General features: G+C 43.6%; 3 protein-coding genes across 7 annotated transcripts; all 3 read left to right on the top strand.

Moving 5' to 3' along the window:
• Positions 1–1,140: 1,140 nt before the first annotated feature.
• On the top strand, positions 1,141–3,748 carry LOC121700256 (zinc finger protein 583-like). Of its 2 annotated transcripts, XM_042083125.1 has the most exons (3): positions 1,141–1,357; positions 1,545–1,728; positions 2,152–3,748. In XM_042083125.1, exons 2-3 carry the CDS (start codon positions 1,545–1,547, stop codon positions 3,078–3,080), a joined length of 1,113 nt encoding a protein of 370 aa, XP_041939059.1. In that variant the 5' UTR covers positions 1,141–1,357; the 3' UTR covers positions 3,081–3,748. The 2 variants fall into 2 exon arrangements, with proteins under 2 accessions (XP_041939059.1, XP_041939058.1); XM_042083124.1 differs by having other exon boundaries at positions 1,141–1,728.
• A 388-nt stretch (positions 3,749–4,136) lies between these two features.
• On the top strand, positions 4,137–6,816 carry LOC121700247 (zinc finger and SCAN domain-containing protein 2-like). Of its 2 annotated transcripts, XM_042083112.1 has the most exons (4): positions 4,137–4,336; positions 4,476–4,566; positions 4,839–5,027; positions 5,282–6,816. In XM_042083112.1, the coding sequence occupies exons 3-4, from the start codon at positions 4,862–4,864 to the stop codon at positions 6,331–6,333; spliced, it is 1,218 nt and encodes a 405-aa protein (XP_041939046.1). In that variant the 5' UTR covers positions 4,137–4,336; positions 4,476–4,566; positions 4,839–4,861; the 3' UTR covers positions 6,334–6,816. The 2 variants fall into 2 exon arrangements, with proteins under 2 accessions (XP_041939046.1, XP_041939045.1); XM_042083111.1 differs by having other exon boundaries at positions 4,137–4,566.
• A 342-nt stretch (positions 6,817–7,158) lies between these two features.
• LOC121700275 (sesquipedalian-1-like) lies at positions 7,159–12,979 on the top strand. Of its 3 annotated transcripts, none has more exons than XM_042083155.1 (4): positions 7,159–7,868; positions 9,236–9,333; positions 10,114–10,417; positions 10,930–12,979. In XM_042083155.1, exons 2-4 carry the CDS (start codon positions 9,253–9,255, stop codon positions 11,343–11,345), a joined length of 801 nt encoding a protein of 266 aa, XP_041939089.1. In that variant the 5' UTR covers positions 7,159–7,868; positions 9,236–9,252; the 3' UTR covers positions 11,346–12,979. The 3 variants fall into 3 exon arrangements, with proteins under 3 accessions (XP_041939089.1, XP_041939086.1, XP_041939085.1); XM_042083152.1 differs by lacking the exon at positions 7,159–7,868 and adding an exon at positions 8,169–8,835; XM_042083151.1 differs by lacking the exon at positions 7,159–7,868 and adding an exon at positions 8,172–8,835 and having other exon boundaries at positions 9,249–9,333.
• The last annotated feature ends 820 nt before the right edge of the window (positions 12,980–13,799 follow it).

The following is a 13,799-nucleotide window of genomic DNA, read 5'->3' as shown; positions in this document are numbered from 1 at the left end:
TGGCTAGCCCGATGCCGAAGCACCACTATTGAAAAAGATGTTGGTAGCATCGGCTAACTAGCGCCAGATTTTGGAGTGCAGGGGACAAGCCGAGATGGGCTATGAGACATACGTTCACACTCGGTATCATGTTTCGATACACTTTAGGTCAATATCACACCGGAATTCTCCTTTAAGTCCCATTGTACCGAATTTTGGATGCAGTTCCACCAGAGTTCCACTGGGGGCGATCGCCATGAGTGCAGAATGAATGGGAGTCAATGGAGCTAGACAGCTAAATTTGGTCTCTTTCACCTGATTGTCGTGGACAAATCTCAGATTTGATTGTAGTTTGTATAACTTCAACATGGGTTATAGGTCAAAAGTTGAATGAACGAGTACTTATGTCCTTTTGATTTCTTACAGGTTGGGTCGTTGTTGCACATAACACGCTAGCATTGTGCTAATGAATGACGTCATTGACACATTTGAAAGGCTTTTTAGAACAATTAAGTGACTTTAAAAATATATAATACTCAACCAAGTGTATTTTCTTTGCCTCCCCTTTCGAATGCAATACTCAAATTACTTGAAAAAAAAATATATCCCAAGAAAAGTGGATTTTGAGGGGTACAGCTCCATAGACCTCCATGCATTCTGCACTCGTGGACGAGCGCCCTCATGTGGAACCACAGAAGGAACTGCAACCAGTTCAGAAACCGGAAGTTTTCCGAGAGTGGCAGTTCTCCCCTTATTAGACATTCTCTGGTCAATATCAAAATAGAGGCAGAGAATGTCTAATAAGGGGAGAACTGCCACTCTCGGAAAACTTCCGGTTTCTGAACTGGTCGACGTCAATGACGTCATTCATTAGCACAATGCTAGCGTGTTATGTGCAACAACGACCCAACCTGTAAGAAATCAAAAGGACATAAGTACTCGTTCATTCAACTTTTGACCTATAACCCATGTTGAAGTTATACAAACTACAATCAAATCTAAGATTTGTCAACGACAATCAGGTGAAAGAGACCATTTTAGCCGTCTAGCTCCATTGACTCCCATTCATTCTGCACTCATGGCGATCGGAGTGGCAAGGCTCTCCGTAGACGGGCTCTGACCTACCGCAGAGTGCAAGACCCGGAAGTAATAACTATTCATTCATGATAAGCGAGTGCAAGGCTCAGGAATATTTCGTGATTGATTGATTTTCACTCGTTTTTTCATGGCTGAAATTAACATTTTGGCATATAAGTTTAAAGAGTTTTTTTTTGTTTTTTAAGATTATCTCTTAAATCATTCAACTCTTTACGTAGCCTAATTGTAGCCTATGGTAGGCTACGGCGTTTAGGACCTGTTTGACATCAGATGGCGATGGGTATATAGTCAATTTCGCTTTGACTGATCACAATCAGTAACTTTATGTAGCCTAATTTGTGTCAGAAGTGCAATTCCGGGAATTTCTTCTGAAAATCGTGAACAGCAGTGACACTAATTTTTCAGACAACAAATAGAAAAGTTAAATGACCTGTCGTGTATCGTTTCCTACTCATCCTTTCATGAAGATGACCAAGATTGAAAGACTGAATGCACGGGTTTCTAAACTGCTGACCGCAGCAGTCCACGAGGTGCTGGAGGTGGTAAAGGATACGGTGTCGGAGTACCAAGAAAAAACCGCTCGAACTCAGAGGGAGAACGAGAGACTAAGGAAGAAACTCGAGGGACTACAACAATGGTTTGATCGAGAATGTGAGTTTTGTTGCTATTATTGTCAGTTCTACATTATATTACCCTCTGGCATTTACTAGATAGTCTAATATCATTCAGTGGATAGAATTATGCAGCTGCTCACAATGTGTAGTGAGAGGTGGAGACAGAGACACAAGGAGCAGAAACACATGGTATAAGTAAACAAAGTATACCATAACCAATGATATCTCTGCAATAAAATGAAAACCCAAGACCAAACTCTCTGGTCATGATGAGAATAGTACAAGCTAACTTTTGTAAAAAGTTGACCCATTTTAAAATATAGTTTTTTTTTTTATTATTCAGGTTTGAATATTATAATTACGCATGACATAATTATATTCATTTTCATTCAAATCTGTGCCAATGCGGTCCAAAAGTGATGATTTCACACCGAATGACCCATGTATTTGTTTTCTCTAGTGTCACGGGTGTCCAGAGCACGTCCTCCATTGCAGGCCAGCCAATCAGAGCAGTCCAAATGCTCATGTAAACAACTACCGTCCTCTGAGGCATCGGGCAAGCCAGAGCTGGAGTCCAGAGCGACTTCTGCAGATGAAGTGAAGAATCATCTGGAGTTAAAGGTAGAATCCATCATCAGCGTTGAGCAAGTGGCTCTTTCATGTGTCACCGTGGTGGATACAGAAAGTGACAGCTCTGCTCACTCACAATCTGTGAACTCAAAGGACACCTCAGCACATGCAGAAAGTGTAGTGTTTCCCAATGGACGCTCATCACTGGCTAACTCCACCTCACTCACTCAGCAAGGGATGCCAGCCGACGTCAATATCATCAAAGCGGAGCCCGACCTTCTGGAATATTCCCTCTCCCAGCAACCCGTGCCTTCACACCAGCTGTACGACCACGAGGAACCCACCCCAGATTATGCCCTTAACGCAGCACAGAACGATGTCCAGGAGTTAGATCTCCTGCAGCACAGCTCTGATACTTCAGAAGTGCCACACTACATTCATTCTGACACATTCAATGCCTTTGTGGAGTCGTTCCCCCTCAATCAGGCCCAGCAGCAGCAACAGCAGCAGCAGCAGCAGCAGCAACATCATCGGCGTTTCTCTGGCCAAGAGGAGAGCCACCGCTGCCTGCTGTGCGGCAAGATCTTCAGTCGGCTGAGTGGCCTTCGCATCCACCAGCGCTGCCACACGGGCGAGAAGCCGTACACGTGTGGCCACTGCGGCCGGCGCTTCAGCCTCGCCGGGAACCTGCAGAAGCACAAGCGTGTGCACACCGGCGAGCGGCCGTATGGTTGCCAACAGTGTGGCAAAAAGTTCCGACAGTTGATCCACCTCAAGACGCACCAGAGGATCCACAGCTACCGCCACCTCAGCTTCTGAGGCGTCTTGCTTGATGTTAACTAATTTAACATCAGGATTTTAATTTCAACATTGATACAGACTTTTTGAAAAGATATTCTTGTAGACAATGTTGTTATTAGGTTTATTTAACATGAGAAAGGGGTAGGACAATGACATCAGAGGAGCCAGCAAAAATAAGGGCAATTTACTATTTATCGTTATTTTCACTATTTATAATCCTTTCCACTGATGCACAGATACGGACCTATGGACCTAAGAAAGCTTGAAAACACAAGACTTAAACTATGTATTTTGTTTGTTTCCAATTTATGTTGCAATATAAGTCCTTCTGGGGCATGTCATTTCCACATGTGTTTGGCTGTTGTTGGTTGTCATTGGCTGTAGAATGTTATAATGTTGAAACACTTACATAAAAAAGAATACTCATACTTTTTAAACATTTAGTTGTTTAGAGTGTTACCTTAAATTGTGGTATTAATGGTATACAATTTGTCAATTAGACCAAAATATCTGATGTGGCATGCAGTGGTTGCATTGGATTTCTGGAGAAAAAACATCTGAATAAATTAAATGCAGTTTTGCTTCATATTTCCAAAAACCACTAAATGTGCAAACCTAACTGTCCAGGTTATTTACCTAAGTACTGCTAGACCACAAATTTGACGGAATAAGAACTGAATGCTTTAGAGCCATTTTATTCTTTCCTTCACACAAGCTTACGTCACAGACCACTTGGAGGTACAATCAATATCAGAGTTTTGGTTGATTTGACCATCAGTTAACTTTGAAACCGGCATCTTACTTTGGATAGACAATAGCAATATGAGTGATTAACGTCAAAAAATCTAGATTGGAGTAACTCAACATAAGGCACTTCTTATATGTTTAGTATTCTGAAGACGTCGAATATCCAGTTATAGTAACCAAACACACGTTTTCAGTAATAATTAATAGCAACCCCCCTCCTTAGTTCAAACAAAAGTTCATTTGCAGTTTATTATACAGTCTATCATATAGTTGTTATGAAGGGCGTACAATAAACAACGACTCTTATTATGACAGAAGTGCTATTATGGCCGGAAGTAATTCCTTAGTACAAACAAACCTGATGAGGAACAGCGTAGTTGTTATACCGAATCAGGGATACAGTTGTTTTGAAACTACTGATTTAGACTTGTTACGTAAATGTCAAATGGCAATATTTCACTTTCAGAGATGCATGTTTGCTGACCCTGTCATCTTATAAGCCCACATGGCTTAAGTTACTCTTGCAAGTAAGCTTGGAAGCTAGTTGGCCTGCTAGCTAATGAAGCAGCAGACAACTATTAATAACGTAACGTTAACTCTCCTTGGCTCGTTGATAAGCTGGATAACCATCTAAAATATATTTTATATTTGTTTTGTATGTAACAGTAGAATTTATAGACCTAAAAACGTGACAGGAAAAGGATACTGGAATGTCAGCGACGACAACAACAATGGAAAGAAATCAGATGTATTCAAGGTAACGTCGCTATTTAAACTGTCGAGTTTATGGTTTGGTCACTGGTAGGCTAATGGCAAGTTGCATAAAACCAGTTGTGATGTGAGACTTAGTAGTTTGCTCTGGAATCCCTCCATACGTCATCAACAGTCATTTAGCTAAGAAAACAAGCTGTATTGAAGCATTCAGTATTCACATTAAACACAGTAGCCTAAACCGGTATTTTACGATAGATCTTGTTGATTACGCCTCCTAAGCATATGTATACAGTTGTTAATTTATATATCATACAGAGTGTCGAAAATTGATCGACTTAATGCTCGAGTGTCCAAGTTACTCACGGTGGCCGTGCATGAAGTTCTGGAGCTCGTGCGGGAGACGGTGTCGGAGTATCAAGAAAACCGCCCGCACTCAGCGGGAGAACGAGAGACTCCGGCAGAGGTTGCACGACGCCCTGGGAAGGCTGGAGAGCGAGAGGGAAGGTGAGAAGAGCGTAGCGAATAATCTTCTTATACATAGTCTTCCACACTCAACACCTTGACCAGTTCCTTGAGTTCCGTCTCTCTCTCACACACACACACACACACACACACACACACACACACACACACACACACACACACATGCACATCTTAAATTCGTGTCTAAACGGTGAGTTTTTTTTTGTAAACTGTGACACTTTAAATGACAGTATTTGCCAAAAAAAAGTAATTGTAGACTTCATTCTGCCTATCAGCAGTGAGACGGGTTCAGCTGGCCTCTGTTTTGGAGTGTGCTATTATTCAGGAACAGCAGCAGCAGCAGGATTGTGATGCAGCCAGGTCTTCTCCTGTGAGCCTTGAGCTCGAGAGCCCTCCGGACGATGAGAAGCCAGTGGTGGGCGATGCACAGCGCGAACAGAACGTGGAGGAAAGGCCAGAGGAAGAGCAGAAGCTCTCGGCAGAGGCGCTCACAGAGTGTGCCGTGAGAGTGCAACTGATGTTAACTGACCACGACAGGACCTCAAGCGGCGAAGGGGCTGCCCCCACTGAAGACACTGTGAGACTCTGCGTTGTCGACGGCATCAAAAGCGACGCTGACACCGTTGCAGTGAGCCGTGTAACCACACTGACCCCAACGACAGCAAACTGTGTCCTGTCGCCTCGCAAACAAACCTTAGCTGACGCCCACGCGATTTCGACGGAGCACATCAAAACCGAGCCGGTCTCGCCAAAGTCCCCCATCGGCCAGCAGGAGGCGCCATTGGGCACCTTCGGCCTCACAGAGGACCTGAGTGGCGCCAGGCAGCAGCCAGCTCCTCACCGAACCCTGAACAGTGCTGCTGGGCCCTACAACCTCCTGTTTGTTCCCCAGTCCCAGCCAGCCCCGGCTCATCCTCATCAGTCACCGCAGGGCCTGGGCCGACGTCTGGGGCTCGGGTTCGGCCGGGCTCCGCGCCTATCCGGTGACATCCGGCGCCAACGTCAGGGTGGCCTGCGCCGCGACGAGCCGCACGTGTGCGGCGTCTGCGGCAAGACCTTCGGCCGGCTGGGCAACCTGCGTATCCACGAGCGCTGCCACACGGGCGAGAAGCCGTACGCGTGCGGACAATGCGGCCGCTGCTTCAGCCAGGCTGGCGACCTCAAGAAGCACAGGCGAGTGCACACCGGCGAGAAGCCCTACTACTGTGGACAGTGCGGCAAGAGCTTCAGCCGCGGCGAGAACCTTCGCCGCCACCAAAAGATCCACGTCGGGGAGAGGGCCCAACTCCAGCAGGCCTGGGTCGACCTTAGACCCACTCAGAACTGAGAAGGTGCAGCGTCCGTCTTTGGACAGGAGAGATGGACTGATCCGCACATGTGCTTCAGGGCGCCACTGATCCTATCTGATGATGTGTTTAAAATCTTCACTATAACAGCATGTCCTAACAGGATGCAATGCGAGCAAAATTTAGCGGTGAAATCTGTTTGATTACATTGTTTTCAATTGGAATTCCTGACTGTACGTACGCGACACGAAGCAGTGCTGTGCAGCTTGAGGCAAAGCAACGTTTTGAGCGAACGTTTTTGTCTCTTTCCTTTCTGTCCGTCGCGTTGCTCGGCTACTTAGAATGATAAACTATTATGATGCAATATAAGGTCATGATATTGAATGCAACAAGACCGTTGTTTGCTCAGGTCCTGTTAGGACACGCTGTAAGATAAAACAAAACTGAACTGACTGATCAGTGAATGGGAGTTGATCTGGATCATTGGCTGTAACGAATGTGAAAATAAATTAATTGGGAGATGACTGTTGCTTTTTTTCTAGACTATAAGGTTATTATTATTGAGCATTTAATGAATGTGAATTTTCTCGAGGCAAAGCACAGGTTGAAGAAGCTAACCAACCAAGGTCATAATTTAGTTTTACTGATTGTTTGGTGTTTACTCAGTGAGTTTTTATTAAACCCCCCCCCCCCCACCTATCATGTCCATTCTGTCAACATCTATGCCACATTGGTGCACTGTGTGGTTTTGTCCATAGATATTAGAAAGCTAGATACCATATTGGGCTCCAGAACGTACGTAAATAGCATCGTCATCTTGGTGGGGGCAACAATTACTGGAGGCCAATGGAGGAGCGTGTGACTCTGACTGGAAATCAGGCAGGTGTCTCTGATTGCCAGCAAGTGTTGCCCATAGACAGTAAAGGCGTTTGCGCCCAGTAATATGGCGGCCACGTTCATGTATGCCGCTTAATAGAACTTGACAGACAATGTGGTATGTAGCTTTAATATCTATGGTTTTGTCATTGAAGGTCTGCTCGATTTGATACAGTAGCATAACTTTAAAGTCATGATGACAAAAAGAAAATTAAGTGATTGTGGTTAATTCTCTTTACAGATTCAAGAAATTGATATTTTATCTAGGCCTACTTGTGAATATTTCATCTGTACAACAGAATACAACATACTACTCAAACATATACTGTCATTATGTCTTTAGAATTACAATATTGTTGTAAATGTGACCGTAGTTTAATGTTTGGGCAACTACATTTTGGAGCCTCTCTGTGTTTGTTTGTGTGTGTGTGTGTGTGTGTGTGGGGGGGGGGTCAAACTACTAGTATTGCAAAACCTAGCATGCAACAGGCCAATGAACAATCAGACTTATCAAGAGGTGTGTGTGTGTGAGAGAGAGAGAGAGAGAGTGTGTGTGTGTGTGTGTGAGTGAGTGAGTGAGTGAGAAGGGGTGGGAGAGACAGAGAGATAAGGTATGGAACAGTTGCTTATCAAGTCGTGTGTGTGTGTTTGAGAGGTGTTTTCTCTCCTATGTGTCTTAGAAACAGAGACAAAAGCCATGGTGAGTTCTGATCATTGCCAGCTCATTCATGGTTGTTTCATTAAGGCTAAATGATTTTATTTATCATTGTTGCTGATGTATTTGTTAGTACTACAATGTATTTTAATATGTAATGTATGTATTTCACCTCTGGGGAATAACTTGTAAATATAATAAGTTTGTACATGGTATGCAGCAGACATAAAGTAGATATTTTAAGTCCAGACTTAACAATTCTTAGTGTTGTCTGTCTCTAGTTCGCTTATGTGTCATGCAAAAGACACATTCACACCACACTACAAATATAGCCTCATTTTGTGTGTGTGTGTGTGTGTGTTATTATTTACTTTCTTGACCGCTGTGGTTTAGCAGCAAATACAGGATATGAAAAGTGGAACTACCAACGAGGGCCAGTTTCTGTCAGAAGCGATATCACAGTCGGGATCAGTCTGAGTCATTATCCGTAACTGGTGGTATGAGTCAGTATACGAAACCCTTGCGGTGCGGTCGGTGCTGAGGAGAGATAGCGTAAATAGACAATGATCTCTGGAGTTTGAGCTACGCTTCCTGGAATTTACCGTGCGTAAAAAACACAACTGTTTTAGGCTACCGCGGGTGTCACTGGCTAATGGCTATTTGGTTTAAGGAAACCAGCTGTGTGAAGTTTTCGAAGACCATATGTTTTTAACGCGGGGGATGTGCTCACCTTGGCACCAGGAAGTATGCGTTTAACAACACCCCTTTTTACCCAGCCCACGAGTAAAAACTCTCCAGACCGTTGACATAGTAGGGCGTTCTGCAGATGTATCTATGTGTTATCAGTTCGTGTTTTGCCGTGTAGGCTACCAGGTTTAACCACCTCGTCAAGTCCGTCGTGGGAAATGTTTGCATCGCTTTGAATGATTGTTTGGAAGCGGAGGGTTGACCAGCAATAACCTATGCGTAAAACAAGAAGAGCAGAGATCGTTGTTTTTGGGGAACAGAACAGGTATGTTAAGAATGGCTCTTTACTGACATGCCGTCAGGGCTTCAGGTCATTTAGTAGGCTACTGCCTATGTCAGTAGCTTATTTGTTCATATAGGGCTATACGCCTCGCCAGCTTATGTCTTGGTATGCGCGCATGCAGGCCAAACCTTAGACCTGCAGATAAAAGCGGTATTAATGATTAATGACCAGTGCGTGTGGGAAAGGAAAACTAACCTTGTTTATGAGGCGCAGTTATGAACTAACACAGGGCATTTTGCTCAGTCTGAACTTGCAGTTCTATACAGATTTGTTCAGGAAGCCTTTTATTTTCAGAGTGAAATCAGGAAGAAACATTCACCTGCTCATTTAATTCAGCAGTAAAACAAAATCAAAATGTGCATGCTTTGTTTTCAAACTCCAGACAGTAGTTAAAGAGTTATGAAGATTCATGGGAAGATTTTGAACCATTACCTCTCCTGCAGTTCATCCACGGACAAAGAGGGATATCTGTACAAAAAGGTATACACACACTCACTCACACACACCTAACAGTAGCCTATTGCAGATCATTTGCATAGATAGAAATGTAAATGTTGAAACAGTGTGGGTGAACAAACTAATGGCTTTTGGACAGACAGTAGAGTGCAGTGCAGCTTGAACTAAGCCTCCCTAGTTAGAATAGGGTTAAAGGTACAGTCCCCCACCTAGTGAAAGGTTTGAAGTGGAATTTGGGTACCCTCCCATCAATGGTCCATGAAGCAGCATTGTCAGTTGACTGAAGTGATATTTGTCAGTGGTCCAAGTCACTTTGGTCTATTTGGAATAGCATAATTTATTGGATGTAGGCTACACTCGGAATGGACAGCTGAAGAACTGTGAGGAGAGTAGCCGAAGCATTTTGTATTGTTATGGTTACGGTTATGGTCAGCCATTTGCCAAACTCTGTTGTCCAAAGCGACTTACAGTTATTACACTGATTGTAATTGAGGACTGTGCCTTTAAAGGAGGCTCAAGGGCTGTGCTTGTTCTTGTATCCCCCATAAGAGGGACTCTCTCTTGTTGCAAGTGTAACCTGCCTTGTGTTGTCGTCTGCGCGGTTCATCGCTGCACCTGCCCGAGTTTGAACAGCTGAATTTGCAGAACCCTTGGCCTGGGGGGCAGGCCTGCTAACGTGGGTGCTAGCGTCTGTGGCTAACACGTCCCTTAAGGCATCGGGAGGGAGGCTTGTGTACTTTACTGCACACTGCACAGTTGCTCACACAAAGTTAAACATGGTCTATTTGCTCTCCCTTGGCTCAGGGTGAGGTGAACACATCCTATCAGAGGCGCTGGTGCATCTTGAAGGGGAACCTGCTGTTCTACAAGGAGCGTCCAAGCGAGCGAGACGTTGCGGGCGTCATCGTGCTGGAGGGGTGCTCCGTGCAGCTGTGCGAGTCCGAGGAGAAGTTCGCCTTCTCGCTGGTGTTCAGCGAGCCGGGCCTGCGCACGTACAAGTTTGCAGCCGAGGACCAGGCCAGCCTGGAGGGCTGGATTAAAGCCTTACTGTTGGCCAACCATGGCTACCTCGCACTGCTCGTGAAGGACCTGCAGGAGCAATACCTTGGTAAGCAGAGCCAGGCCAAAGAGAAACATAAAGAAAGTTAAATGTCTAGGAATACAAAAGACAAATATGAATTGAGTTGACTTAGAAAAGGTAGAGATCCAGTGTACTGATTGATTGATGATTGAATCCTACACAGCTAAGACCCAAATGATCTATACCCACGCCAAATGTATGCATTCTTTGAACAATATCAGATTCTTCTGTCTGGATTATATATATGCAGTTGTGTTTTTTTGGTTGCATTGTATCAAATCAAAATGATTAATTACGGTCCCTGGCTATGATGAGACTCATTCACAACATTTAACAACACTGATATCAGTCACACATCCTGCAGCATGCATTCACACAGGATGTCTCTCTCTCTCTCTCTCTCTCTCTCTCTCTCTCTCTCTCTCTCTCTCTCTCTCTCTCTCTCTCTCTCTCTCTCTCTCTCTCTCTCTCTCTCTCTCTCTCTCTCTCTCTCTCTCTCTCTCTCTCTCTGTCTCTCTCCCCCTCTCTCTCTCCATCAGAGGCTGCTTGTGCAGCTGGAGAGACCCCAGCAGACCCACAGTGCCTGGGGGGAGACGGCATGGCCCAGTCCCACTCTCGAGGCCTCATCCCGGGGTCCATCTTCTACACCAGCCCCCCTGCCCCGGAGGCGAGGGACTCTGTGGACCTGGGTGCTCCGCAGCAGCTGCTCCTGAACGCACCCACCAACGCCAAGGCAGCCAATAAGAAGTCTCCAAAGCTGTGGCCCAAACGGAACGCGCTGGTCGCCCCAATCAATGGCCCCGCCCCGCCTCAGGGGGTGTGGTCAGACCCCACGGAGGACTTTAGGCAAATGCATGAGGAGTTCGGGAAGGAAGTGAAAGAACTGATTGCTGATTGGTCAAAGAGGAAACCGGAAGAGGCTTCAGTGCAAGGTGATTTGATTGATCTGAGCTGATACCAAAATAATAACGTCAAAATAATATGTCAGAAGCAGAATACCATATATTTTTTTGAAATATTTAAGAACTTAAAATCGTAATTGTAAATTAAAATCTGTATTACCAAGGAATTAATATTAATGCACAGTCTTTCCAGATTGGGCCTGAACTAAGCTATGGTACATTTACATTTGTTTTGTGTTGTTGTTTGTTTTCATTAGTGTACATCAACAGATGGCATAGGCACTGTAATGTTCTTAATATGCACTAAATTGCACTTAACGTTGTAGTCCCAACACTGCATGTCTTAGTACTGTGACGTGAAGAGAGAAGTAGAGTATCTTGGTGTCTGATATAGTGGGGACCCAGCATACCGTGACTCACTTGCCGTTGTCTGGTAGCAGGTGCCATCGGGAGACAGTCGGAGCAAGCTCTGTTTCAATTTCAATTTTCAATTTCAATTTTCAATTTCAATTTCACAGAGTGTTAAAACATTCAATGCACTCCATGCACGACTCCATTTTGGATTGGCTTGTACTGGCATATCAACTTCCTGTTTACATTAATACATTGGCAGATATGTCTCTTTTCTATAGTCATTGTCTTCAAAACCTTGTCTCGCGTCTAATGTAGACCGACTTTGTGAAAATGTGTGCCACTCACTCCAGCACGGAAAAGAGTTTAAAATGTTCTTTAGCTTAATCAAGCAACTTATGTCATTGAACTGGTTACATAACTTTAGCTATGGTGATCAACTAGCAATAGCCTACAATATTAAAACTTAGAGGCCAGTAAACTGTTATTTTCTGTCATAGCCTGTACAGTGAAACAGGAAGTTGATTGCCCAGTAGGAAGCAAATCCAAAATGGAGTCATGCATAGAGCCTATATTCGGCCCCAGATCTGATGGATCAGTCTACTGAAATCTGTGCCAGCTTAACTACACATTTTTTAAAGTGGCAGTTCGTACAGTAAGACATATTGGGACATATTGAAAAGTGATGCAAAGGTAGCTCAGTTTTTCAGTACACTTGTATTAAAACTGTACTGTAATCATAATTCATAAACATCATACTAACAGACTGATGAACAGATAATGAACCATTCATGACCATTTTCAATAGGCTCTGTGACTATGCAAACTTTACTATAAGCTAAAGAATTGCCAAGATGCATGAGGTGCCAAAGTGGGTTTTTAAAAATGTTTTGCCACATGTGAAGCCTAACCCAAATGCATAGGGCCTGCTGTGCATCACCCAGCTGGGTGCTATACATTTATGGTGGTTAGTGAGGTTCACCATTCACTGTAAAACACGTTGGGTGCTTGAAAAGTTTGAAAAGTGCTATTTAAATGCAGTGAGTTCATTCATGTGTTGTTGCTAAAATATTGTGTGGCATTTTTTGATTGAATGTAGACATTTTGTTATACCAAAAAGTCCTTGATTTAAGACAAGTTAATGTGTTTATTAGTCAAGTTTTATGATATTTAATTTTGATAGCTGAATTATGGTTTGATGTAGACTATTATTTTATTAGATGCATATTTATAATCCTGAAATTCTGTTTGGTGTATATGAGTTATGTTAACTGTAACTATAGTTGTGTTTGAATCCAAATTTACAAGCCAAGCCATTAAAAGCGTAGTTTCACAATCAGAGTTTTTACTGTACTGTTCGTACTACACTTTGTACACACTGACATTGTTACAGTTTAAAGAAAATAAAGGCTTTTACCGCATTGTGCAAAGGACAAATGGCCACTGTAGGCCAGATTTACTGTAAAGGTAAATCTTTCTATACATCCTGACGTTCCTGACGCAAACCAGTTTTGGAAATATATAGAGTACTTAAGTGTTGAATGCCTCCTCTACAGCAGGACTCTGTTGTGATGTCCTCTCACGCCGCATATACACTACTCACAAAAAGTCAGGGATGTTTGGCTTTCGGGTGAAAATTCAGGATGAACCTAAAATCCACTACAACCTTTACAGGTGAACTTAATGTGCCTTTATTTCACCCAAAAGCGCAGATATCCTTAACTTCTTGTGAGTAGTGTGTGGCCTTAAGTCATCTGTGTAAGTGGTCGGCGATTGTACACCTTCCACTAAAACAAATCCTCAATTGGGTTGAGGAATGAGGAATACTGTGGGAGGAATACCAATAGCATCCTGTCAGGTGCTGTGAACTACTGCCTAATAGGATGTGAATGATTAAAAAGCACATAGTCCTAAATGACAGCATATCTGTGTCAAATTAGACCCCTCTTGTTGTTACGGATTATAAATATCAGATGGTCAAAATATGGGCCAAAATGTAAAAAAAAAAAACAGACTAACGCGCTCCACACCTTGGTATATTCACAACGGTGCTAAATCCTCCTGAACATCAAAAATAAACTTATAGCACTAAGTTATTTTCTTTTTTTACTTTTTTTAATCGCAAGGCAAGACGTCCTTCACTGTGATCAGAGATG

Source organism: Alosa sapidissima, chromosome 24 (assembly GCF_018492685.1).
Source record: "Alosa sapidissima isolate fAloSap1 chromosome 24, fAloSap1.pri, whole genome shotgun sequence".
In the NCBI taxonomy this organism is placed as follows: domain Eukaryota; kingdom Metazoa; phylum Chordata; class Actinopteri; order Clupeiformes; family Clupeidae; genus Alosa; species Alosa sapidissima.
Note: the sequence above shows the minus strand (reverse complement) of the source record. Positions and strands in the feature narration are given on the sequence as shown.

Bases quoted from the DNA above. Each gene is read 5' to 3' on its own strand.
- LOC121700256 (XM_042083124.1), top strand. From the start codon at position 1,503: ATGACCTGTCGTGTATCGTTTCCTACTCATCCTTTCATGAAGATGACC. The intron at 1,729-2,151 runs GTGAGTTTTGTT...TGTTTTCTCTAG, and splicing joins ACAATGGTTTGATCGAGAAT to TGTCACGGGTGTCCAGAGCA.
- LOC121700247 (XM_042083112.1), top strand. From the start codon at position 4,862: ATGCTCGAGTGTCCAAGTTACTCACGGTGGCCGTGCATGAAGTTCTGG. The intron at 5,028-5,281 runs GTGAGAAGAGCG...TCTGCCTATCAG, and splicing joins GCTGGAGAGCGAGAGGGAAG to CAGTGAGACGGGTTCAGCTG.
- LOC121700275 (XM_042083151.1), top strand. From the start codon at position 8,786: ATGCGTAAAACAAGAAGAGCAGAGATCGTTGTTTTTGGGGAACAGAAC. The intron at 8,836-9,248 runs GTATGTTAAGAA...CAGTAGTTAAAG, and splicing joins GTTTTTGGGGAACAGAACAG to AGTTATGAAGATTCATGGGA. The intron at 9,334-10,113 runs GTATACACACAC...CCCTTGGCTCAG, and splicing joins AGGGATATCTGTACAAAAAG to GGTGAGGTGAACACATCCTA.